At 36.2% G+C, this 26,713-nt stretch overlaps 4 protein-coding genes across 6 annotated transcripts in view; 2 read left to right on the top strand and 2 right to left on the bottom strand.

Annotated features, from left to right (window-relative positions):
* Window positions 1–12,977, top strand: part of LOC107037605 (protein timeless homolog) — a 239,684-nt gene extending 226,707 nt beyond the window's left edge. For all 3 annotated transcript variants that reach the window (XM_015256239.1, XM_015256238.1, XM_015256240.1), the window contains 6 exons: window positions 203–337; window positions 8,326–8,541; window positions 9,766–10,050; window positions 10,151–10,267; window positions 12,069–12,296; window positions 12,754–12,977. In XM_015256239.1, the coding sequence (XP_015111725.1) occupies window positions 203–337; window positions 8,326–8,541; window positions 9,766–10,050; window positions 10,151–10,267; window positions 12,069–12,296; window positions 12,754–12,917 (1,145 nt within the window). In that variant the 3' untranslated portion in view covers window positions 12,918–12,977. The remainder of the gene's footprint in view (window positions 1–202; window positions 338–8,325; window positions 8,542–9,765; window positions 10,051–10,150; window positions 10,268–12,068; window positions 12,297–12,753) is intronic.
* On the top strand, window positions 3,226–7,174 carry LOC107037607 (protein anon-37Cs). The gene is made up of 6 exons (XM_015256242.1): window positions 3,226–3,437; window positions 3,504–3,855; window positions 3,926–4,136; window positions 4,749–4,982; window positions 5,060–5,188; window positions 5,258–7,174. Exons 1-6 carry the CDS (start codon window positions 3,227–3,229, stop codon window positions 5,744–5,746), a joined length of 1,626 nt encoding a protein of 541 aa, XP_015111728.1. The 5' UTR covers window position 3,226; the 3' UTR covers window positions 5,747–7,174.
* A 4,035-nt stretch (window positions 12,978–17,012) lies between the features above and the next one.
* On the bottom strand, window positions 17,013–21,719 carry LOC107037617. Its single transcript, XM_015256253.1, has 3 exons — window positions 21,579–21,719; window positions 20,083–20,205; window positions 17,013–17,787 (listed from the first exon to the last, which is right to left on the bottom strand). The coding sequence occupies exons 1-3, from the start codon at window positions 21,655–21,657 to the stop codon at window positions 17,114–17,116; spliced, it is 876 nt and encodes a 291-aa protein (XP_015111739.1). The 5' UTR covers window positions 21,658–21,719; the 3' UTR covers window positions 17,013–17,113.
* A 570-nt stretch (window positions 21,720–22,289) lies between these two features.
* LOC107037616 (serine/threonine-protein kinase pakB) lies at window positions 22,290–25,922 on the bottom strand. The gene is made up of 6 exons (XM_015256252.2): window positions 25,784–25,922; window positions 25,057–25,344; window positions 24,196–24,537; window positions 22,806–22,959; window positions 22,546–22,596; window positions 22,290–22,471 (listed from the first exon to the last, which is right to left on the bottom strand). Exons 1-6 carry the CDS (start codon window positions 25,851–25,853, stop codon window positions 22,468–22,470), a joined length of 909 nt encoding a protein of 302 aa, XP_015111738.1. The 5' UTR covers window positions 25,854–25,922; the 3' UTR covers window positions 22,290–22,467.
* Window positions 25,923–26,713: the final 791 nt, after the last annotated feature.

Here is a 26,713-nt window from a genome sequence, read left to right as displayed (position 1 = left end):
TTTCCACGTCAGTGAAAATTATACGAAATATTGTGTTCGATATTTCGTATAATTTTTCGATAACGGATAATGATTTTCTACCGAAAGAGAACACAACTCACAGGTGAAGTGAACAGAAGAAGTGAATTGGAGCTTTTCTGTCTTCATTTCATGACAAAATTGACCGAGAAAATTACATGATTTAATTTTTAATTAAATTCAGATCCAGTTGAACTCATTCACGATGGCTTGAGGATAAAACGACCAAAGCCGAAAATAAAAGAGAAGCTTCTCGAGTTGGGATTGGCTCAGGACAGAAAGGAGCTTCGCAAAAAACGCCAGAAGAAAATCAATCGCGGTGAGTCTTTATTCGATTTTCTATTTTTTTTTCATTCTCTACTTCTTTACAAAACAATTTGTTCAATTTATTATTCTATCGCTGAGGGATTTATCTGTTTTCTTCCTTCCGCTCTGCATCAGTTTACTAATTGGTATCTGTTTTATTGTTTTGGGCTTGGGAATCGTGGAAAAATCGTAAAACACCAGCCGAGGTTGTTATGAGGGGAAAATAGGTGCAACCATGGGGTACACCAACAATGAACAGTTCCACGTAACTGGCTTTTTACTCGGGCTAAACATTACTGGTGTCGTGTTATCGTTCTGACACCTCACTATCTCCTCTCCCTTGTTGTCGCACTTCGTGTCATGCGGTATGACGCAAATGTATTCGGGCCTTCCGACATTTTAACGTTGCATCGTATTTTGACGTGAAACTCCACCAGATGTCTACCTTTTCCTTTCAACCTTAAGCGTTTCAATTTATTTCGGTTAGAGAAACTGTGAGATGAAGGCGGGATTTACATAATTTTGTATGAATCAGTTTTTTTGGTTCATGGAATTCATGAATTGGCTGGAGTGAGGAGCCGGTGAAATGTTGAGAAATGCTGGAATGGCGAAGGTCTCATAATTTCTGTGGTCTTTATTTTCAACCCTCCACGACAATCAGAGGAGAGGTATATGCATTTCTGATCAGGAGTAGTTCTTAATCACTCACCAAAATTTTGAGAATTGACGTGAATTTATCCCTGAACTAATACGCTAGTTGCGTATCTGATAAAGGGCACTGGTAACGCTGTCTCACCATCGTTTTTTGGCAACTTTTGGGTGACAGTGACCAACTTCGTAGCTCCGTCCCTTGAATTTTGAATTCAAACTAAACCTTCAAATAGACAAACGACTCGCATTTTTCAAAGTAAAAACGACTGAATTCAAATCGACAAGCGACTCACATTTTTCAGTCGTTTTTACTTTTTTTAGTCGTTTTTCTTTGTCATTTTTCAGCCATGTTTCGAAGTAAAAACGACTGAAAAATGTATATTATGGTACTCGTTGGGGCAGCTGTTCAGGAATTTTTTACGCATCCGCCCCCCCAAAATGCTCGAAATAAAAAAAAATGATCGTCTAAAAATTTCACCTATTTCAATTCTAAAACACCCACAAGAGCCTTGCCTTGTCCGATAAGAGTAACACGGGAATAAGACAATTCCCATAAGCAAAAAACATTTTTTCCTATGAAAATAATTGTAGTATTGTATGTCGTGAACGAAAAACGAAAAATTTCTGTGAAAAGTTGTTCATTTACTCAGTAATTTCCCATGATTATAACATTTTCAGTGACATAACAGGGGGGGGGGGAGTATAGATTCGTATTTTTCATGATAATCCCGTGTTATTCTCATGGGAAAAAACAAGACTCTTGAGAATTGAGAAAGACAGTTGAAATTTTAAGAGGATTTTTTTTCTTAACGGGCACCCTAATGTATACAGGGTATCCCAAAATGAAATGTCATCCTCGTGAGGGTAGTCGGGGGGCTCATTTGGAGACGAAAACTATTAACATTTTTCTCTCCGACGCTTTATTCAAGAGTTATTGATCGAAAATGCAAAGATCAGTCGCGAAATAACCTCCTGTGAAAATCATTGTCCCATGAGACGGAGGAATGAAAAAGATGGCAATGAATGGAGCATTCAATGCGAAATAGATCATTACGAATTTTGTTCCTCTGTGACCAAAACGGGGTGAGAAAAACTGCGAAAAAATTCACCGCGATGCGAAAGCCATTTTTAAAGTCCACGTCAAAAAATCCATATCGTCTCTCTCATTCTATATCGAGGGATGCGATGGATTGGAATCGATAAGACATCCAATGCCTTCGCCTGACCATATTGAATGGAGAAGACGATATGATTTCTCTAACGGCCAAAAACATTTAATCAGCGATTCATTTTATTTGATAACTCTTGAACAAAGCGTCGGAGAGAAAAATGTTATTGGAGTTTTCGTCTCCAAATAAGCCCCCTGGACTATTCTTACGAGGATGACATTTCATTTTGGGACACCTTCTACAATATGGTGTGGATTCCAGTCAGTTCATGTGCAGGATTGCCTTGAACTGGATATGAATTTTGCATTATGATTTAATTCAATTCAAGTGTGGTTATAAAATTGAATGGTTGGTCAAAATTTAAAAAAGTGGAAAAAATTGCAATCATCTGTTTTTATTAAGTCAAGTATAATGTTTGGACAATTCAATTGACAAAACTAATTTCTTTCAATTGTTCGATCTTACCAGTCAATGGCAATTAAAGAACAACGACGCGCTGCTGCGTTTCTCTCATATGCTGATCAATCTAAGGTTAAAATCGATTAAATTCTGCACGAATATAGCTTTAACCCGCCAGAACGTAAAAGACCGCACTTCTGTCGGTCGAAATTCAGGTGAAGGGAATAATAAAACCGAATGCCCCTTGCCCTCCAAAATTGTAGACATTTTTTTTCAAGCTTTCCAGCACATCAACAATCGCGATAACTTTTGCAATAAAATTTTAAGCTGCAATCTAGTAACGATGAGTCAGTAGAAGAATGTTTACATATAGAAACATCTGGAATCTTCAAAAAGAATGAAATCACATTAATCATAATGTCGCCATCGCTGCTGGGTGCTTTGTATTACGGAAAAAACAAAAATACCCTAGTTGCAGAAATAATATACTACATTTTAATACTCAACTAGTGATAACGCGATTGAATCCCAAAAAGTTCTCTATCTTGGAACCTTTGACTTTCATTGAATCTCTCAATGATAATTGACCTGGATGAGACGTCAGGGTCACCCAGCTAGATTGTGATATATTGAACAAGTGCTTCATAACACCATTGGAGATTAGATTGACTCTAGCTGTGACGATGCGCATGTCGCTGAAAATGTGGTATCTCCTCTTTCTCCTGTGTATAACAAAAGTTTTATCGAGTGATGAAAATCCCAGTGTGATTATCATCGGCGCGGGATCAGCTGGCATCGCGGCAGCTTCGAAATTACTTGAAAATGGAATCAACGATGTTACGATTCTGGAAGCACAAGACCGGATTGGGGGCAGAGTGTACAGTACAAAAATGGGTAATTTATCAGCATTTCAAATCGTCGGAGGAGATGGATTTTCTCGAGGATGAATCACTTTTGCAGGAGAGTACGTGATAGATATGGGAGGACAGTGGGTTCACGGAGAGGAAAAGAATGTTGTTTATGAGATGGCGTGGCCTCTTGGTCTTTTGACGCACCGCAATGGCCCTAATGATGGGTCGTCTTTTTTCAATGTGGGCTTTCAAACTCTGGCACGGACACTAGGATCGGAAGAAGATGCTGCCTTAATGATGCGGAATACTTGGAGTTCTGTACAGTATTTTGGATCATCCGGGGAAAGAGTAGATGGTGAAATTGCTCAAGACATTACTTCTTACTTCTTCAACATCACATCAGAGTGGCCAGGAGTGGATGATTCGAAGAGGGAGTCTGTTGGTGAATACTTGGACACCAAGTAAAATCATTTCGTAAATGACTGTCAATTTGATGTTTGCAGTATCTAATGCATCCTTTTTACATGACAGGTTCAACGAGTATTTTGATCAGCACAAGGATATTCCCGATAATCTGAAGAAACCGTTGATGAATATACTACACCAGGCACAAATGGCTATTAACGGCGCTGAAGATTTGTATCAAGTATCCGTGAAGGTTGAGAGGGATTACTTTGAGGAAGGCGATAGACTCATCAATTGGAAAGAGAAGGCATACGGGACTATCTTAGATATATTAATGGTTTGTCTAAGAAAATCGAGAATAACATCCAGAAAAAAATCGTTGTAGTGAGATTTCAAAGATCTTGAGTTGAAACTTTCGGAAGTCTCAACTTGAAAGTTTCGAAAGGATCAACTTGAGACTTTTGAAAGGACCAATGGAGATTGTTAAGTCTTAATTTCAGACTTGAAAATCTCCACTTTTTCCCTGTGAGTGTCTCAAGTTGAAACTTTCGAAAATTCCAATCTGACACTTGAAAATCTCAATTTTAGCCTTTTATAAGTATCAAGTTGAGACTTGACAATATTACATTGAGATTTTCATGTTGAAAATTAATGTTTTCAAGACTTGAATTGAGACGTTCGAGTGTCTCAATTTGAAACTTTCCAAAGTCTTGAGACATTCGAAAGGTTCAGCGTGAGACATTCGAAAGTCTCAACTTGAGATATTCGAAAGTCTTGACTTGAAATTTTTGAAAATCTTAAGTTGAGAATTTCAGAACTCAATTTAAGCTTTGCAAAAGTCTTACTTGACACTTTTATATGTTAATTTGAGATCGTAAGTCTCAAATTCGAATTTGCTTCTTTTTTGGTGAAGGCATCATCAGCTGGCAATTTCGTTAAATTCTTTCAGAAAAAGTATCCGAACCCCGAAGAAGAGCTGCCCGTAATGAACAAGACTTTGTTGAATAAGAAAGTTTTGAAGATTGAAGCTGGAGTTGACGGACCAGTTAACGTGAAAACTTCCGATGGAAATGAGTATACGGCGGATTACGTAATATTCACACCGTCATTGGGAGTCCTGAAGGCGAATCATAAGAGTTTATTCGAGCCAAATCTGCCACCCAACAAAATCAATGCAATAGAAGTACAATAAATAAATCCATGCATAACGTCTCATTGATTTCAAAATCAAAATGAGATAATATTGAGCTTTTTTTCCAGAATATAGGTATGGGCCATGTCGGAAAAATTTACTTATTCTACGATGATCCCTGGTGGTCGAGTGCCCTCGATACCTTCTATAGATCAATACTTTGGTTCGAAGATGATAAGAAAGCACTAGCGAGTGATGTATGATTTTAAATCAATAACTTAGAGAAAAATTTGTAACATAAGGTGATATTGAATACAAAATTCTAGCCCGAAAGGAGATGGATGCTATCGGTCTATTCAGTAAACCGAATAGAGTGGAAGCCCAAGGTCATATGTCTCTGGATGGCTGGTCCGAACATCAAAGAAATGGAGCTGTTGCCGGAAGAGTTAGTGAAGAATCAATCTCTCTGGTTGCTCACCAAATTTTTCGGCAAATTATACAATCTCACGGAGCCCTCGGACATGAAGAGAACCCAGTGGAACTCGAACGAAAATTTCCTCGGGACTTACAGCTACCCAAGTCTCGATACTGAGAAGCACAATGCAACTGTTCTCGACCTTGCGAAGCCCGTAATGTGTCGTAATTGTAGCAGACCAGCTATCATGTTCGCTGGTGAAGCCACTGCTGATATCTATGGGACTGTCAACGGGGCCATTGGATCAGGCTGGCGTGAAGCAGAGCGTATTATCAACTCCCAGAAATCGATCCAGTCCTTGAAAGAGGGAAAAAAGTCAAAGAGATTTGTCAACATTTAAGGCATTAAAAGAATTCTTTATCCATGATACAGTAGAAGTGAATTCGTAATTCACGGATAAGTACTAATTTTTTCATATTCAACTTCATTGTTCATTGAATGTCAACAAACGCAGCTGAAAACAACTGATTCTCTCCACAAGAGGGAGTAAAATTGCGGAATGAAGTTAAAATCAATATTTTCGTATGTAAATGAGAAATTGCAGCTAAATGAATTCCATTTTTCGTCCACAAATTGACGAGTTTGCTCTTAAGGAATGGAAGTGCTAAGAAAATCGAGTCTCATAGAATATTCAAGGGATATAAACAATTCACTTGCATGAATCTATCATCCCCGGTTACAGGTATTCCAATGAAAATTAAAAGCGGATGTAAAATTTTTCATTTCTTCGATGCGAACGTATTTTCATTTCTACATAGAACTTAATTAAGTTTGGAACGAATTCATGTAGAGGACTGAAATTACGTTAGACGAAGCATTTTTGAAGCTTTCATCGAAAGAAATTGTCGGATAAAATAGAAATGAACTTTTCTGAACGCCAAAGGGAATCGAATTTCATAATTTTGTTCTCGTTCAGACGCTTATTACTTAGATGTCGGGGGAATCCAATAAAATGATGAGAAATACGGGCATCAAACTGGTGAACAAGAGAGATTTTACGAATGTCTTGATGGAAACTACTTCGTTTAAGGAAGAATATCAAAAAATCGGGGAATGGTCTATTGACAATTAAATTATTCCGAAACTCTACTATCGAGAACTATTTTCACAATAATTGGCATAACTGTTTTGGAATTATTCCCTCGTCTGCATCACTGAATTTGGATGGAATGTTCTACAGAATTTGAGAATGGAATGCAATTACCGAATACTTTGATGTCCAAAAATTTCCAAAAATAACTTCTCTCGATAATTTCGCAATTATTGTCAGAAATGTGTAATTAATATTGAACTCAACATCATTGCGAGAAAATGACACATGCGGGGCAATGAACCTCACCGGCAAAATCAAGCGCTGTCAAGCCATTCTGAACCAAAAACTTCCAAAGTTCTGCTTACATTATAAGCGAATGGGTGATCGTAACTCAATGAGAAGTTTTTACAATAGCGTCAGAGAGAAGTTTGATTCTTGTGGAGAAAGAGGATTATTTCATCGAAGGATGCACAACTAAAAACCTAAAGAATTTACATTCAGAAACTTTAATCAATTGTAAATACAAAACCAAAACACTTTCGAAATTTCAAGATCCAAAGTAAGCGGCTATCAAAATTTATAAAGTACTTTCCAGAAATAAATATTCAATTGTTGCTTCTTCTCTATTATAAAATTTGTATTGTAAATTGAAATTGAAATTCTAGTTTGATTTTAAGTCTTTCGATTGTATTTTAAAAAAATTGAGAATATAGAAGATTACTTTTGAGCATACAATTTTTTCGGAATCTTTTGATTATATCCAATACATCAAATCTTCCTTATTCCTGAATTTTCTTTTTGATATTCCAAATAAGTAATATCAATCAAGGTAAGAGAGAAAAATCAAACATAGTGTCGCCCAAATCAAAATCAATATATAGAAATATTTGGCTTAATTATCTATTCATGATGTAGCTTTTCCATGTATCTATATTAAAAATTCGGTCCATTGCTTCGCAACTCATTCTTCACTCAAAAAGTACAGAGAATGACTAGTGGTTGCATAATCTTCAAGTATCTTAAATTGAAACCGAAAAAACCTCTTCCACTTGTTGACTTAACTTTCAAAACATTATGAAAATGTTTTGCCTCTAAAAAATCTTGTTTCAAGACATTAGAAATTTCATTCATCACAAATCTGATTTTTACCCCTCACATCTTAAATTAGAAAGTCTTCTAGACACTAATTTTTGTACATATTGAAATTTATTTCAACGAAAGAAATCAATTCTAATCATCACTATTTTGACAATTAACTTCTCGGTGTTCTACGTTGATACATTAAAGCTTGAGTATCACCAGCAAAGCAGCAAATCAATTAATACACCATGACTCATGACCCCATGGCAAATAATATCCAGCATTTCAATGTATTCTTCCACCTGTCTAATCCTCTCAATGAATTCCCAATCATTAAACTATGTGCTATGACAATCTACTAATTTATCGCGTCAGTGAATCGTAATTGGTTACAGAGAAATTTTCAGCTCACTCAGCTCTGGGATTTTGAAACTCACCCAGTTGAATTCTGAATTCGATTCTATCATCTGAACACAAGTAATAATATCTCATTAATCCCGCTTTGTCAGCTTCAATATCCAATTAAATTTAATATTCGAGTCAATATTCAATCTATTTTCCATGATTGGACAGTTCCTCCGTTCTTCTCAATCCGATCTCCCCATCTCCCTAATACTTTTTCTATCTTCCTAAGTCTTACTTACGCTGATACCCTCCCAAAAGGGAATTTCACATTCATGGAACACATTGTGTGTCACATTCATATTTTATTCATATTTTGCGACTATCGATATCTTCTCAATATCTCAAAGAAAATTTATAAAATGGATGTATTCCTGTTTTTCACGTTTATTGCTTTCTTCCAGAGCCAAAAGCATCGTGGGAACATCAATCGTCTAGCGAACAGTCTGATAACGATGATTCTGATCTCGAGATTATCGACGAGGGCTCAAAGAGTGGAGGCAACTCAAAGTCAAAGAAGAATAAGCAGAAGAAGAAAAGAGATAAGAAGAAGACGAAACCAACGGTGGTTTATACAGACGCCCAATTAACTGGGCTCCTCAAGGATGTTATCAATAAGAGTAAGTCGATTCATTATTCTGTGAATTGATTGGACTCAATGGAATTTTACCAAAGACAGACTCAATTGCAATCTTATTATTCTTACTTTGTATGAGGAGAATTATTTCTCCATATTTTGCACGTCATTCCATCATTCTTGGTTACTTCATAGCGAGATATACTTCTTTCAGTTTATTCCGGTTCGTAAAGTTTTCTTTCGAGGAAATCTTCTTGAATTTGGTATTGGATAAGTTTGAATTAGGAAACTATAATTGAATATCGTACGGGTGAATACTATTGTGACAGCTGAATAATTTAGCCACTGTAAGGCATGATAAATTTATCCACGTCCGGACCCGAAGGACGGAAGTTTGTTCAATCGGAGATTAATAAGAAAAAAAATTGGAAATTCAGCGATATGACGGAATTTTCAGAGTTTGATCTTGTTAAAAAGAGTGGATACGACTTCCATTACTTCTTCCATGTTTTGAATACGGTATATTCACCGAAATGAGAATCGCCCGGTTGATTCCAAGAAAAGTTATCTTATAGGGATTCAGGTGTTGACGGAAAGTGATGAATGTACTAATATATATAATCAACTTAATAATTATAGTTTATTGTGATGTTAAAGTATAATATAGAAGTAGAGAGTGAGGCAATGCGATTCGATCCTCATGTTACGTGGGCGGTTTTCGTCCTCCCCTAATCAAATCGCTTTTCGACTTGAAGACTATGTTCAACTAGCTACGGTCAGAGCTCACGGGGGTTCGCTCAAGAAATTACCGAGTGCTCTATAATATTTTATGTCAAGTCGTGCAGAAGTCGAGTTTTGAGCAGGCTGCGCGAAGCGCAGCGTGCGATAAACTCGACTTATTGCACGGCGCGACATAAATATGATAATTTAACAGCTGATAAATTGGGACATGTGATTGTCATCTGTCGTATTGCTTTTTGCAGTGAGAATGATTATAAAAAATTGATTGAAAAAAGGAATATCACATGTGACAAAAGCCGGCACAATGAAAGAGCATCAATACCCCGGCCGCTTGTGGTAGTCTCAAAATTGGTTATCATCAGACAAAAAACAAAAATGAAATGTTTTCAACACTTATTTTAATCCTATTTTCTTCTCATCTGCAAAATCATCTGCACACAATGAAATTTTTTCGCTGCAAACTATGCTCGAATACTCGATAATAGGAAAGTTTTGAACGCACTCATAGAATGTTCTTCATTCTTAGACATGACCCAGGCTTTGGAATGGTTAGTGGAATCCTTGGAGGACGTTCTTGAGGACAGAGATGAGGAAAGTAGTGATGGCATTGCACTGGTACCCCTGAATGATTATTCATCAGCTGCAATGGATTCACCAAGTTTTCAGCGTTTCCTACGAGCTATTGGAGTTGAGCCACCGGCTGATGAGCAAGAGGCTTATTGGAGAATACCAGCTAGCATGATGTCAGCCACCATACGAAAGCGTTGTGAACTCATTAAAAATGGACTCGGGGGAACATTCGTGAATGAAGGTATGCTACGATTGACACTGACATTTCGTTAATTATTTGAAGAGGAAATTATGTCGTCGAAAAGTCCTTCGGAATTTAATTTCCCATTTCAATATTACAGATATTCTACCGAATATTGATTCTAACAGCGATGGAGAGGCCGACGAAGAGGGGGGAGGGGCACTGGATTTGGAGGAAATTAAGAAGATGTTCACAGAGGATGAATCAAAGTCAAAAGGTAAATTTATGATATGATTGATTGATTGATTTATTAGTTTCCTTTTAATGCGTTTATTTGGATTCAGTGCGAATGAACAGGAGAGGGAGAGTGCATTCGATAGAAAATTGNGATAATTTAACAGCTGATAAATTGGGACATGTGATTGTCATCTGTCGTATTGCTTTTTGCAGTGAGAATGATTATAAAAAATTGATTGAAAAAAGGAATATCACATGTGACAAAAGCCGGCACAATGAAAGAGCATCAATACCCCGGCCGCTTGTGGTAGTCTCAAAATTGGTTATCATCAGACAAAAAACAAAAATGAAATGTTTTCAACACTTATTTTAATCCTATTTTCTTCTCATCTGCAAAATCATCTGCACACAATGAAATTTTTTCGCTGCAAACTATGCTCGAATACTCGATAATAGGAAAGTTTTGAACGCACTCATAGAATGTTCTTCATTCTTAGACATGACCCAGGCTTTGGAATGGTTAGTGGAATCCTTGGAGGACGTTCTTGAGGACAGAGATGAGGAAAGTAGTGATGGCATTGCACTGGTACCCCTGAATGATTATTCATCAGCTGCAATGGATTCACCAAGTTTTCAGCGTTTCCTACGAGCTATTGGAGTTGAGCCACCGGCTGATGAGCAAGAGGCTTATTGGAGAATACCAGCTAGCATGATGTCAGCCACCATACGAAAGCGTTGTGAACTCATTAAAAATGGACTCGGGGGAACATTCGTGAATGAAGGTATGCTACGATTGACACTGACATTTCGTTAATTATTTGAAGAGGAAATTATGTCGTCGAAAAGTCCTTCGGAATTTAATTTCCCATTTCAATATTACAGATATTCTACCGAATATTGATTCTAACAGCGATGGAGAGGCCGACGAAGAGGGGGGAGGGGCACTGGATTTGGAGGAAATTAAGAAGATGTTCACAGAGGATGAATCAAAGTCAAAAGGTAAATTTATGATATGATTGATTGATTGATTTATTAGTTTCCTTTTAATGCGTTTATTTGGATTCAGTGCGAATGAACAGGAGAGGGAGAGTGCATTCGATAGAAAATTGTTTTTGATCTCTATTCTACTTCCGTTAAAAATTCTATCAAGTTTTCACTGATTCTGTTGACAAAATCTGGAGCTCTCCTGCGCGTTTTTTCTGTACAGTATAGTTTTTTAAATAGATTTCTATTGATAAAAATGCGTAGGTGAACTGCGGATTTTTTGAGTAGAAATTTTTGACAACAATTATGTTATAGAAAGAATTAATATACTTTCATTGTTCTATAGAACTTTTTCTACTGGAATGTTTTCTATCAAAATTGATCGGAATGAATTTTTCAAGTCTTGTTTCATTTTTCTGAAAATTCAAGAGAATTCGGCAGCGAATATTCATCTTTACTTGAAAATTTATGTAAAATGTACAATTTTCGTCTTCCTGTCGCTGAAAAATGGCACTTTACTTGAATTTTCAGAGAAACTTGAAATTTTATCGACTTTTTTCCCTTAAATCGAATTCAAGGTATTTTTGCGAAAAATTCAGCCGAATTTTTTCAACAGTGTATTTTTAGATGTTCGTTTCTATACGTAACGTATTCTGTTGGAATTTTCTTTATGAAACTTCGTGGACACCCGAGGGCTCGATTCAATGATGGGTTGTTATCGTACTGATTCGACAGTTATTGGCGTTCTTCACGCTCATTACATTATTCTCATAGATTCAAGCATAAAAGTCCTATTTTATGTACCACAAAATTCATCCATCAAATTATAATTTTTTTTCTTATTTGAATTAATCCAGGTCAACGCTCTCAAGTTATTGACTCAGATTCCAGCAGCGATGAGGATATTTCCCCATTGAAAATGAAAAATAAAAGCTCAGGAAGCCAATCAATTGCCGAGTCTAATCCCAGCATTTTCACCAATAATAAATCCAAGAAATCGAAGCTGAATAGAAGCCGAGTAAAGTCGATGGACGATTCCTCTGACTCAGATGCGGAGGTGGAAATTGCTGGAGGGAATGTCACAGGTAATAGCATATTTCAATGGTTCATTTGGGCTTATAACCCTGCATAAGGGGATACACTAAAGAGTAACTAAATCGTAAAGTACGTTTCTATGAAAATCATAATTTACGATTTCTGGAGCGTAAAATACGCTTAATGGAATGTAAAAGACGCTTTTTTGGGAACAATTCGTATTTTTCTTTTGACCGTACAACTCGCGTTTTTAAAACCTAAATTCCAATTTTCATGACGAACAAAAAACCAATAGACATCATGTTGGTGTTGAGCGTAAATTATTTTTAGCAAATCGTAAATTCTCATCAAATTTTCTATAGAGATTCTGTATGAGTCAACAGACATTTTTTTAAGTGACTATGTATGTGAGAAAGCTCTATAAAAACAACTTTTCAAATCTGGAACTTTCAAAACTCAGTAGTCTATCCCTTTAATCGTCCAATTTAATGATTATCTCCTCTCAAGATGACGCTAAGAGAGTTCGCTCTGACAACTCTGACCCAGAGGATACGCCAACACTGAAGAAACGTCGTGTCATTGACAGTGACGAGGAGGACGACGTTGTAATCACCTCAGAGCAGCGGGAGGCTAAGCAAGGGCGGAAAATCATCAGCGACGACGAAGATTGATAATGTCATTTTGCATCATTTTTTTCTGTGTTTGAACCATTTTGTAATCGCTTCAGCGAGTATTGCTCAATAAATAATTATCTTTTCCATTAAAAAACGATACTTTGTTTTTTTTTGCCATAAATGTCACGTTCAGAACGTATTACCTCACTGAAAAATCTATAAAAGATAATTGAAATCGATAAAAAAAAGAAGTTACGTTTAATGGCAATGCATGCAGCTTATCAGTGATTTTTTTATGAAACCATTGAGGCGTAATGGAGGACGTTAGCTTGAATTAGTCGTACTTTTTCATTATTGCGTTAACTGGCTTAATCATTCTATTGAATTCTATTCAATACCTGTAGAGAGAAAAAAGTTCTGATGCTCAGTAATTTGGAGGTAATTTTAGTGTAATTGTCCTCAAATTGAGGCATTTTTTCCCTCATTTTCAGGTTTCTCAAATATTTTCTTGGGGTCTTTCAATTAAAACCGGATGTGTTCGGATTAAGGGGCGTTGCACCACTTTTTTCAAGTACCAGAAGTATTTGACGGAAAATGTTCGACGGTTTTTTCAAAATTTTTTGTTTATTTTACATAAACAAAAAACTCGTTTTCGTTTTTTTGAAATAATTTAGCGTGTTTCTCGGCGCTTAAAACTTCTGAAAAAATTAGAGTTTCTAGTTCAATCCTTTTATTAAGCATCGGCGTTATCCGTTTTTTTATCGGAATATTTGTTTAGCTAAAAGGGGAAAAGAAACGTCGAACGGACAGAAAAACGCCGCGCCGCCCGGTGCGAGTGAGTCTCTGTCGACCCCTCGAGCGACAGTGTTGCTACATTCACTGTCACACTACGAAATGCGTGCATAGCGGTAAGCGCCAAAGTGGCAACAGCGTGCTGGGTTTAACCCAGCGGCGCTACGCTAAACGTGCGACGGATGAAGGCTGGCGGCCAAGCGCGAGTGATCGAGGGTTAAAACAAAAGTTTAGGCATGAAATATAATGAAATTTTCATTTTTCAGTAACATTTTTTTTTATTTAACGAATGGTATTGAGTGATTTCGAATTTTATACGATTTTTTCCGAAGGTTATAGATACACACCAAAATTTCTTTGAAAAATATTGAAAATTGAAGGGCATGTAGGGGTTTTACGAGTCGAAAAAAAAAGAAAAAACGATTTTCGATAGAAAAAGTGAATGTTCTTAGTGATGCCGTGAGACGAGACGAGTCGAGAAATGGCGTCTCGTCAAGAGTCGAAATATTCTCTCGTCTCGTTTTATCTCGACGTGTCTTATCTCGTATCGTCCCGCATGGAAAAATTAAGAGCCAGGAAAAAGAAGGGTCAGAAAATATAAGGGTCTAGCTCTCGCGGCATCACTATTCCTTTCTTAAATAAAGAATGAATATTATTGAAAACTGAAAATTTCTTGATGTTTCATGCCAAGACTTTTTTTTTACATAACGAAGACATTGAAAAAAATTTGCCGAAATTTCCCATCAAATACTTGTGGTACTTGAAAAGAGCGGTGTGGCCCTCCTCTGAAATTGAAATCTCTGTATATTATAAAAATGCAAATCGACCTTTGGTGATGAAAATTCGGTACTCAAAATTAAAACTCCAAAATTAAGGGTCACAGGGGTCAAAATAAGAGTCAACAGGGTCAGGATAAGGATCATGGGGGGTCATATGGGAATCATATAAAGGTTGGCGAGCGGAGCGGGCAGGGGCGTAGCCCCCTACTACTGGAATAATTTTTGGCTGAATTTTTTTTTCCGTGATGGATATTCTGTTCTTGGAAATAGATGAATCAATAATGCGTTCTGATAAATATGTTGTCACACTTTTTTTAGAATTCCGGAAAAAAGTCGGAGTATTAATTTTTTTGTATGGAGAATTAGTCGGCAAAATTCGATTCTCGTTCAGTCATCACTCCCGATCTTTTCAATGCTTTTCATCATCATAATGGACATCCAAAGGAGGTAGGAAAATATTTCTTTTCAAAGATTTTACGACGCAGAAAAGATTCTCTTGGTCTTCGATTTCCCCTCGTGAATAGAATATTGAACATATGAAAGAACGACGATTCTCCTCCATTGACTGGAAAAATTATCACGTCATGCATCTATCCGTGGGTTCCATATTTTGAAGCAGTAGAATGTCATATTGAATACCACGTCCTTATTAAATTATGCCATTATCTCGGAATGAAGAGATTAAACCCTAAAAAAACAAGTTAAAACATTTTCTATTATACGAAAACAGTTTCGTAGTGTCATTCTGCCTGGAAATGATTAATTATTCAAATCATTCTGAAATTCGCGAGTTGACATTGTCGCGTCAATACGTTCCACTCCTTCAATCTCCCAAGTGCCATGTGAGAATCCTTGAATTATTGAAGAGATGCCACTCAACATGAATTGCGAGACATATTTGTATGACAAATTATTAATTCATTGCATATCGTACAACAATAGGAATGATGAATTAAAGATGTTTATCCGAAATCGTTAGCACTCAACAAAATTTTATTCTTTTTTTCAACTGATCGAAAGAGTTATGTCCTCCCTGTTGATAAAAAATAAAACCCATTAATACAGGTTGATTATTCAGAAATTAAACAGACAATATACACCAAATGTACACGCTAGTACAGGGATGGCCGTCAATATTATATTTCTTCAATATTAAAAGGATTTGCGATTTACATTGATAAATGTTTGAATATACTCATGAAAATCAAAAAATAATATCATATTAATGGTTTAAATTTCCGATTGAAGATGAATTAAATATTTGATAATACAAAACTATAAATTTTCCATTAAGTGTCGATTAACCAAATAATCGGCAATCTTCCTACCTACATTGTTGATTAATAAAATATTAAAAATTTTAACATATAAATTGATGATTACTTGAATAATTAAAAATTTAAGAGTGATGTTAACCAACTGAAGGCTTTAAAGTTTAACGGTAATTATAATTTATAAATATGGCTACCCCTGCGCTAGTATAAAAAAATATACTAGGTCATGAAAGATATTTAATGTTTCGGATATGTCTATTATTCAAACGCCCGTGCATGGAGAATTTTCTTTCATTTTATTTTACTGAAGTTGTTGCAACTAATTTTTTTCACGAGTGCGAAGTTGGGGGCCAATCACACGAGCAGAAAACTGAGTTCCCATGACTCAAATGGATACCTCACAACAGTTAAATATGATGAATATTGAGGTCCAATTGAAAAACTTATGTATTTTCATTAAAATTCTTAATAGTAGATTTCGACACTACGCCGTAAGGATCTTTTCTGATGAACGTGACGTTACAGGACGAGCCGAAGGCGAGTTCTGTAATTATCTGAGGTAGAAAAGTTCTTCACGGCCGTGTATCGAACAGTATTTTTTGTTATTAGGCGATTTTACAAATCGCGGTTTATCGGGCCTAGTGACGAAAAATTCAATACTTCAGGTGAGTTTAAAACCAAACGAAGAGACATCTGCAAACGCTTAGAATGTAAGATATAGATCAGTAAATTAGAATATCTATGTTCAAAGGAATAGAAGCGATTAAAATGAAGAATTGAAATATTAATAAGGATTGATTACTGCAAGGAGAGTGTAATTAGAATCATCATGAAAAATTGAGGGAAGCGAGGTTCTTAGGTGTATAACTTAATCTTTCCCTTTTTTTCCATTGAGTGCGATGTCTTATTTGAAATTTAAATATTTACGCGCACGTTTGCGATTTTGGAGAGTGAACCTTGCAGTTTTTAATATGCTATATGTCATGCCTGGAAGAGCTGTGTAATTTCACAAAACAGTAGTATTTACGATGGCGGCCGATGCGCAGCACATTCGGCACTGTATTCTCTATGAGTTCCAACAAGGAAAAAAGCAATTGAAACCCGCGATTCGATTTGTTCTACTATCGGAACTAATATTGTCTCTTATGATACGTGTAAATATAGTTGTAGAAGCTTTAAAAATAGTGATTTCGATTTCAGAAACCGGTCTTTCAGGCCTAGTGACATAAAAATGTTAATCAGTTTGATGTTCACACTTTGTTCAACCTGAAATCAAAATTTAAAAAGCAATAATTTAACGAAGAATATCTGATATCAAATAACGTTTCCAATTTTATTCATTGACACATCCTTATAAAAATAGCACAGTAAATACTGGCAATAAAAAACATCCCCCAGAATGAACATTTCAATGACGCTCATGCTCGTGGACGTAAGCTTTGAGTATATCCACGGCTTTGCACTCTGGACACGAAGACCTTCGCCTCCTGATCTTATTCAGTGCCTCCGATCTAGTAGTGAAATCAAGCATTTGAAATTGCTCATCGAGTTCGTTCTTCCGTGCCTTTGGTTTCTCCTCGTTCTTCTCAATTTTGTTCTCATTTCTCTCCGGTTTCTTCTCAACACTGGATTTGGTGGTTTGATGTTCGAGAATTTCTTTCGATTCGTCATCAGGCAATGGCTCCCTTATGTTAACTTTCTTGATGGAATCTCCAACCGTCACGTAATCCACTTGGTATCCTTCCATTTCGAAGACACCACCAATGTCTCGTAGGCTGATGTGTCGATCGGCGTCCTTCACTGCCGGGTCAAATTCAATTGAAAAAATCATGGAGCCATTGACAAGCGTCATACTGAGGATGATTCCCTCGTCCTGGAGGTATTTCGCCGTTTCCTCAAAGTCCTGGAATATATCGAAATCGTCGAAATCTTCGTCAACTTTTATCTCAATCACTCTGGGTTCATCCCCGTCGTTCAGCTGTTCCACTGTCACGCCCATTCTCTCGAGAAATAGGCTCACTTCTTCCATTGTGAACGGCTCGTCCTCCTCGGTGTCGGCTAGGAGCATACTTCCAATTGGTTCTGAAAGATAATTATAGGAAAAATTATGGTTAAGGGCCCCTTCAAATATTACGTCACGCGATTAGGGGAGCGTGGAGTGGGTTTTTAGTTGTGATGTCACACCATATTTTTTGCTTCCGCGTGGAAGCTTTGTAATCGTTCAAATTGAAGTTTTGGATTTTTTTGTTAGGGACGGTAGCGTAAAATAGACGCTTTAGACTTTTTTAAAATTATTCATAACTCAGAAGCAATTTTATCAATCGAACTCAGTTCAGGCTCATCACAAAGGGAAAGAATTGTTCTTTACATTGAAAAAAAATTATTAAATTGCGTCAACATTTCAACCCGTCATTAACATTTAAAAAAAGGTCAAAAGTACCCATTTTACCCCAACCTCAGCTATATCAACTCATTATGATCTAAAAAGTCCGAAAATGAGATTTTCAGATTCTGTTCGTATTTATGTGACGAAGTTTATCTTCAATTGCCGCTAATGAATCGAGTGAAATGAGGGTATTGTTGAGTCCAATCCATTGAGATTAATTGGATTTGAATCCTCGTGGATGAAAAAATTGAACATTGCATTAGGATCGCCCAAAAACTAATAATAGACAGTTGAATAGAAATCCAATATAAATTTCTAACGAATTCGCTAGGTTTTTATATTAAATTTTTTCATGCTTGCTATTTTTGGTTCAAAAATTTTTTGTCCCACGATAACTCTAAACTAGTGGATAATTCCATTTTTTTAAGAGTACAGTTATTGCTGGTAATAAATTAGCAATTTCCGTCTCAATACTACATTCTTCTTTTTTTTAAATCTTATATCACTACTATTTCTATTTTTTGTGTCAGAGTACTATCATTAATTGAAATGTCATAAAAATTTTTGCATATTGTAAACCGATTTTCTCTTTCAAATCACATAAACAATATGCAACTGAACTACAAATGGCGCAAACACCATCATATTCTGATAGATCAAGATTGATATCAATTTTTTGAGTGATCGTTGAAAAATCTATTTTTGGAAAAATGTCAATTTTTTACAATCTTCGTGAAAATTTGAACTTTAATTGCCATCAATGAATAGAACTTATTAAAGTTTATATTCTTTAATCCCTCACGTACGGGCTCGGTATGTCATACCGACCCATGCAAAAACGCACGGCTCTTTTCAAAATTAAATATTTTCGAAACAATGGCCGATAATACAATCGGATTAATACCATTGGGAAGGTGAATACTGTAGCTTCAATTATATATTTTATTTATAATTTTTCATTCATCAGAAAATGTGGAATGCGAAGAGTATTGAGCGTGTGGTAGACTTGGTATCAGAAAGGCTCCGTACGTGAGGGGTTAAAGAAATCCATGAAATTCAATATATCCATTGTCCAATTTAAAAAAAAAATTAAAAAATCATCACATATATACATATACATATATATATACATATATACAGGCACCATCTAAAAATCACATGTTTAATCTTGTTAGACCATATTCAGGTACTTAACAGAAAAAATTGGAAATTTGAATTTGAACGATTACAAAGCTTCCATTCGAACGCAAAAATGTTCTGAATTCATTGAATGATGGTCCAATAAAATTGTTTCAATGTCCCTATGACCGAGATATGAGAGACCGAGAAATGAATGCGATAACGGTAACCGTTTTTTTTTAAGTTTAAATTTAAAATATCTGTTCCAATGCCATCCTGTCAGAGTTAAAAGACATTCCAATAACCAAATCGGTTGGTTTAATTTTCAGGGTGATTTCCCGACGGTTTCTCCAAATGCAATTTTATGTACAGCTTCCACGATTCCTCGTCCGGCAATTGGCATTGTTATACTTTCCAAGCTCGAAAACTTGACAATCGTTACAAAAAATCTTGTCCCGGGCTGTTGCGAGTGGGTTTTTTTACTCGTGTGATTGGCCAGTCCTTGCCTTCGGTTCGGATGCGAACGCCACACGAGTAGAAAACCCCATCGCAACAGCCGGGAAAAATACGATTTTCAAATTCAATCAATTTTGCGTGGAAAAAGTTTTTCGAATACCGTTTTATCGAAGTTTCTAGGCAATATAGATATTCTTTGATAAAAAACAGTTTCTTAAAATCCGTAACTGGGTCCTGGGAACTAAAAACTTCTTCTCTGTGAAGCCCCAGCTCAACACTCACACTTTATGTACTCATTATGCAAAACCGTAAGCTTGAATAAATAGTATAAATCCACGTAGACTCAAGCAACGACGATTATATTAGTCAAACTCATAATTCATTCCATTTCATTCTTCGATTGCCATTATACTTACCAAATTTAGCTGGAATTTGAATCAATGCGTCATCGTTCAACATCTTTGCAACATGTTTCGTTTTCGTATCTCTGACTGCATAGAGATTGAAAACATAGACGATTCCATCCTCAGCGCTGTCACCTGATAAAGAGAGAATTATCAAAAACGTTTCAAATTTGGAAGTGTATCCAGTCTACAAAAATTTCCATGAAAACAATCCCAAAGGAACATCTGAGATGAAAAACCAAGGAAAAAAAATTGCTCGACAGAAAGTTCCATCTTCATGTCGGACAAAAAGCAATATTTGAAACTATAATAGATTCACGAATGAATTACAATGACAGTAAAAAAATTATACGACGAATGATCAATTCCGCAAAATATTTTACTACAATCATCCAATTCGACTGCCGGATCTCTCGACTCAACGAATTTCCGTTCTCCGGATGTATGTCATAGAGTAATGACACTTTCCAATTATAATGAATAATAGATACCGGCGCTGATGTCAAATGAATCGAAGAGAATTTGGTCTTTACTTGAACTTATCTCTATTTTATTACCGATTTCATCTCTCATCTTTTTAAAAGTAAAAAATTTGAATATAATTCAGTAGCAAAGTGGTCAAACGGTTCAAGTCAATTTAGTCTTTAGTTGAGTTATACTGAATAATAAATTCCGGCGCTGATGCCAAATGAATCGAAGAGAATTTGGTCTTTACTTGAACTGATCTCTATTTTATTACCGATTTCATCTCTCTCATCTTTTTAAAAGTAAAAAATTTGGATATAATTCAGTAGCGAAGTGGTCAAACGGTTCAAGTCAATTTAGTCTTTAGTTGAGTTATACTGAATAATAAATTCCGGCGCTAATGTCAAACGAATCGAAGAGAATTTGGTCTTTACTTGAACTTATCTCTATTTTATTACCGATTTCATCTCTCTCATCTTTTTAGAAGTAAAAAATTTGGATATAATTCAGTAGCGAAGTGGTCAAACGGTTCAAGTCAATTTAGTCTTTAGTTGAGTTATACTGAATAATAAATTCCGGCGCTAATGTCAAACGAATCGAAGAGAATTTGGTCTTTACTTGAACTTATCTCTATTTTATTACCGATTTCATCTCTCTCATCTTTTTAAAAGTAAAAAATTTGAATATAATTCAGTAGCGAAGTGGTCAAACGATTTAAGTCAATTCCGTCTTTAGTTGAGTTTTCCAGAAATATTTCCGAATTTAAGGGAGATAGCGAAATTTTCATAATAACCTTTTTTGTAAAGCGAATTAAGTGCTACCAAAAAGGTTATGAGAAAAATTTTGCTATCTACATTAGATTTCGAGTTATTCATTGAAAACTGGCCAATATCCAAAATCGACTTAAACCGTTTGACCACTTCGCTACTGAATTATCTCCAAGGTTTTTCAACCTGTCTTTCATCGTTGAAAGGCATTTTCTCATTCGAAATTTAAATAATCAAATATTTCGGCATTTCGGCAAAATAATCCAACCAATATACCTGAATCGTAATGAGCGGGTACGGCATAGGCAACCGCAACGAGAAGATAAAGAATACTCAGAATACTTTTGCCCCACATTTCAAGAATGCTCGTTAAAAGATTGCCTCGAAATATCACTGATAGACTGAGCAGGAAGTATTTCGTCTTGCTACTTTTATACCACGATAATCATCTGTCCTGGTGGAAGCATCATCCTAGAGTGCTATTGCATAACGTCCGCCGACTGCGCCATTGTTTACGCCGCTAAGAGTCACCATCCACAATGTTGTTACCCCTCATAATCCCGAGTCCCGCTTAAAGCTTGAAGCAAATCGTGGCCATTCAATCCTTCGATGAAAACATCTACTTTTGTGATTTGTCATGACATTGCTCCGATATGATTAATTCCAACTACTGGGGTACACTCATGGATAACATCACTGACATTTAATGTCTTAATTCTGTAACTACTAAGTTCACAAATAATTATAGTTCACGATCACGTACAAGGGTTTACGCAATACCAAGTTCTTACGTTATAGCTTCATTCTTTTGTCGTTCAAGTTGAGGATTCAACTTCGAATGACGAGCATTATTCTGCACGAATGGCCAATCCAACGAAATCATTGGCTGAAGAATGGTATCACGCCTGATTTTATCTCCTCAAACTCATGATTGCATTGGCATTGAAGTTATGATACTCATCAGGGAAGAAGAATAATTTTCGCAAATTTGTTTGTTTTTCTTTTATTCGAACCAAAATTCACGTTATTTAATTAGTGTTACAGAAAAAATTGTCTTCTGGGTTGGAATCGTTACATGACACGCTGATGAATTGTGGGTAATCATGGGTCATTAAAGATGTTGAGATAAATTAGTCTTCAGGTGGAACCACTGGCGGTGTTTTTTCTACCTGTAATAATGAAGGATAATTTATTGTCATTGATTCCATTTTTTCGATACGAGTTTTTGGGTTTTATTACGTACCAACTGCTGGAGGAGGACTGGGCTGAGGCTTGGCTGTATGATCCGTGGTTTCTGGAAATTGGAGGTATTATTTTAATTTCATGTCGTTAAAGCAATTTGTGGAGTGAAATCATCTAAATTGTCGATCGGTGAGGAGGGAATTCTCAGACGTGGGAGAGGACTAGGAAACCTTTTTGTCATTTGGAGGAAAGTTTATTCTGCAAGTGATGAAGTAGGGATTCCTTGGTTCGACAGATGAGGAAGAAGATCACTGCACTTACCCGCCACCGCCGCGGCCATTGCAGACGTCGCACTGACCGCCACCCTGGTGGTAATGGGGCTGTGGTTGGTATTGTGGCTGCGGCTGGTAGTGGGGCTGGGGTGGGTAGTAAGGTCGGGGCTGCTCATATACGGGGATGACTTGGACGTATGAACCTGAAATAATGAAAATCAGTTAGGTATCAGATGTATCATTACACTGATGGAATGGTTCATTTATTCCAAACGAGATTCGTTAACTATTAACAATTGGTAGAGTTAAATATGACCAAATGAATATTTGTTAACTATTAACGAATGAACATTTGGTGACACCGAATAAACCCTAGCCTCCAACCAAATTCATTCGTCAATAATAACTAATGCGTTTCATCGATGTAGAATGGTTCATTTATTCCAAACGAGATGCGTTAACTATTAATAAATGGTAGAGCTGAATATGACCAAATGAATATTTTTTAATAGTTAACGAATGGATCACTTGAAAGTTGAAAGTGGAGTCAAATAAGGCTCCTTAAATATGCATTTGTTAACTATTAACGACTGAACATTTGGTGCGACCGAATAGACCCCAGCCTCCAACCAAATCCATTCGTTAGCAATAACTAATCCTTTTTGTCAGTGCACTAATAGACTGATTCATTCATTCCAAACGAGATTTGTTAACTATTAACATATGGTAGGGCTGAATATGACCAAATGAATATTTGTCAATAGTTAACGAATGGTTCGCTTGAAAGGTGAAAGTCGAGTCAAACAAGGATCCTTAAATATGCATTTGTTAACTATTAACAAATATTCATTTGGTCATATTCAGCTCTACCATTCGTTAATAGTTAACGAATGGTTCACTTGAAAAGTGAAAGTCGAGTCAAATAAGGCTCCTCAAATATGCATTTGTTAACTATTAACAAATGAATATATGAAGAGACCGAATAGATACTACACTGATAGAATGATTCGTTCATTCCAAACAAGATTTGTTAACTATTAACGAATGGTTCACTTGAAGGGCGAAAGTCAAGTCAAACAAGACTCCTCAAATATACATTCGTTAACTATTAACGAATAAGCATTTGGTGAGACCGAATAGACCCAAACCTTCAACCAAAACCCATTCGTTAACAATAACTAATCCTTTCTATCAGTCCATTTTAATTGAGGACAAATGCTGAGGAGTCAACCAATTGATTGATTGAGATCTATTCACTGTATATTATGTTGTATAAAAATTAAGTAATGACAAAGTCATACAGCGGAAACACAAGAGCAGATAACTAAAAAGTAAAAGAGACCTCGTATGACAAAATTCAATAGAACAACTTACCGAATTCGCTAGAAAATTCTAATGGAATTCTAAGAAAAAAAAAAAAAAAGAGCAAGTAAACTTACTCTGTCCTCCACCGCATCCGCCACCGCAAGGTGGTGGAGGCGGAGGTTGTTGGCAAGTGTTACAACCACCCCCACCACCGAATTTCTTCTGCAGCAGATTGCTGATGAGATGAGGTGATCTCCGAACTCGGTTCAACTTCTTTGGCTGGAGAGCCTCGACATCGGGATCCTCTCCAGATACTTCGCCATCGAAATCAACCCTGATGACTTTCGTCTCTATGTCGTCCCCAATTTTTTCCACTTTGACGCCCTCCTCCTCAAGCTCCTTGGCGAGTTCATCTAGACTGACGGGTACACCTTCGTCTTCTTCCTCAACCACCAGGAGAATTGTTGCCACAGGTTCTATAATCGCAGATACTCCTTGTTAATCACTGTTAAAAATTTTCGTCTGAATTTTGCGTTCGATTTCCGCTGAAAATTCTGGAAATCTTGTCATTGAAAAATCGAATATTCCTTTGATTTTCTGTTCAAATAATGTGGAAATCAATAAAATACTTGATTTTTCAGTTCAATTATTCTATGAGAATTCAGGCAAATCAGGAAAATTCAGAGAAAAATTGAAAATTCAAGTCATTTTGTATCTGAATATTCATCTTCCACTGCAAAATCATGAGTTTTCGTGAATTCTACTTAAAACTTGAAAATTCATAACCATTTTTTCCCTAAATACGATACAACGCCACTCTCATGAGATTTCCTTAATATCTTCCATGAAATTCCAAAAAATTTCTAACAGTGATCAGAAGGCATTGAGTCGATATATCAATTCAAACTATTCCAGGATTTGGGCTTTCCCTGAAGTTTTTCTTGTTGCATACGAAAATGTAAATAACATGTAAATGCGTTAGATAGGACACTTACCGAGTATTGCTGGCACTTTGTTCTTAATGTCGTCATTAAGAGTTTCTTCCGGGTCTTCTCCATCCGTCTCATTCTTCACGGCGAAGAGATTGACGATGAAGACAATTCCACGGGGAGCTTGTTCATCTTCCTTAGGCGGTAATAGTTCTGTTGCTAGTGTGACATTTTCCTTGAGAATGTCCACATTAAAATCATCATTGAAATTGGCAGTTTCAGCATCCTCTTTTGGTGGCAGTAATTCTAAGGATATGGATACCGGCTCTTCTACATTTCTCGGTGTTGTTCGGCCTAAAATGAAAATTATGTAAATTAAATCCTCTAATGGATAAATGATTGAATTGTAAAACTAAAGATATCTTTTCTAAAAAAGCATGGGCAATATTTCGAATCGAAAATGAGAACTCAAAAATGGCGGATTTCTCGAAGGAATGGAGAAAGTAAAGCGGTTTTCATGAGTGCAATCGTCTTGCGTCGAATTTTCATGAAGCCCGCCTAACAAGCAAAACAAAAGAGAATTGAATGCAATTCTCTGAAACGTTAATAAACGAATCATAATTGTCCAAATCATTTTGGTCAGAGGAAAATAAAATAATTCTAATTTTTAATATTGCGTTTCCTAAGGTTCTCTTCGAACAAAATTGATTGGAATTAATAGCTGGAATTATGAGATTTCATTTAAATTCACATAACATAACATTTCTCTTCGTTTAATTAATATTAATCTCACCTGATTCAGGAGAGAGTGGCAGCCCACACAACCCGTTCACAAGCACCAGAACCAAAAGAACTTGCAACATCTTTACGAATTCAATCCAGCACAGACTCTGGATGTGCTGCCACCGGAAAATGCACTATGAAAAATCATTGATGTCTTCTTCTTTTATAGCTCGATAATCACCAATCCAACTGGCTCTACGATTCTAAGCTTATGTAATCAATATTCAATGAGTAACTCCGTACTGTTGTTTATTTTCCAGCAGCTCGTCATGGGTTCATTCACTATTTAGGAATTTCCGAGGGGGAAAACCAATCCGATTGTTCTTGCTCGTGAACTCTAGGTAAGGCTTAACAACACATTGCATATCATTGCGGAAGGCGAAACTTCAACTTATGCGTATTGAGAATTTTATTATTAAACATAGAATGAGAAAAAATATGGTGATTAGAGATTATGACCCTGGATATATGGCTGAGGATCTATGACTGCATACTGTGCTGGTGGCATTGAAGAATTTAAAAATAAAAAAATATTTGTCTTGGGCCCGGTTGCACCAGCCTTCTTAAACCCCAGCGTAAAATTTATCCTCGGGGTCTATTATATCGTACGAGTCATAATTTTTTAATATTTCACGCACCAAAAAAATTTAATAGAAAAACCTATTGAATTCGTTAGAAAATTCTATTGAATTTCTGTTAAACTTTCTATTAGTTTTTGGCTGATTCTATTGACATGTTCAATAGGAAAATAGAAAAATATTTTTAAATTTTAAAGGCCTTTAATAAAATAAGATTTTCAAAGATCTTCATTTGAAGCCTGAGCGTCTTAAGGGAGAAAACCAAAATGAAAAATCGATTTTTTGACATTTGTAAAGGGTTTTCCCCCCTTAAGTTGAGAGTTTTGAGTCTCAATTCAAGACTTGGAGATTTCAAGTCAAGT

The sequence above is a fragment of the Diachasma alloeum genome, unplaced genomic scaffold (assembly GCF_001412515.2).
Source record: "Diachasma alloeum isolate Michigan unplaced genomic scaffold, Dall2.0 Dall_scaffold_00256, whole genome shotgun sequence".
Classification (NCBI taxonomy): Eukaryota; Metazoa; Arthropoda; class Insecta; order Hymenoptera; family Braconidae; genus Diachasma; species Diachasma alloeum.
This window is presented reverse-complemented; position numbering and strand designations above follow the sequence as displayed.

Bases quoted from the DNA above. Each gene is read 5' to 3' on its own strand.
- LOC107037607 (XM_015256242.1), top strand. From the start codon at position 3,227: ATGCGCATGTCGCTGAAAATGTGGTATCTCCTCTTTCTCCTGTGTATA. The intron at 3,438-3,503 runs GTAATTTATCAG...TCACTTTTGCAG, and splicing joins AGTGTACAGTACAAAAATGG to GAGAGTACGTGATAGATATG. The intron at 5,189-5,257 runs GTATGATTTTAA...ACAAAATTCTAG, and splicing joins AGAAAGCACTAGCGAGTGAT to CCCGAAAGGAGATGGATGCT.
- LOC107037617 (XM_015256253.1), bottom strand. From the start codon at position 21,657: ATGTGGGGCAAAAGTATTCTGAGTATTCTTTATCTTCTCGTTGCGGTT. The intron at 20,206-21,578 runs GTATATTGGTTG...TCTCTTTATCAG, and splicing joins ACCCGCTCATTACGATTCAG to GTGACAGCGCTGAGGATGGA. The intron at 17,788-20,082 runs GTAAGTATAATG...ATTATCTTTCAG, and splicing joins TCAAATTCCAGCTAAATTTG to AACCAATTGGAAGTATGCTC.
- LOC107037616 (XM_015256252.2), bottom strand. From the start codon at position 25,853: ATGTTGCAAGTTCTTTTGGTTCTGGTGCTTGTGAACGGGTTGTGTGGG. The intron at 25,345-25,783 runs GTGAGATTAATA...TTTTCATTTTAG, and splicing joins GCCACTCTCTCCTGAATCAG to GCCGAACAACACCGAGAAAT. The intron at 22,960-24,195 runs GTAAGTTTACTT...TCATTATTTCAG, and splicing joins CGGATGCGGTGGAGGACAGA to GTTCATACGTCCAAGTCATC.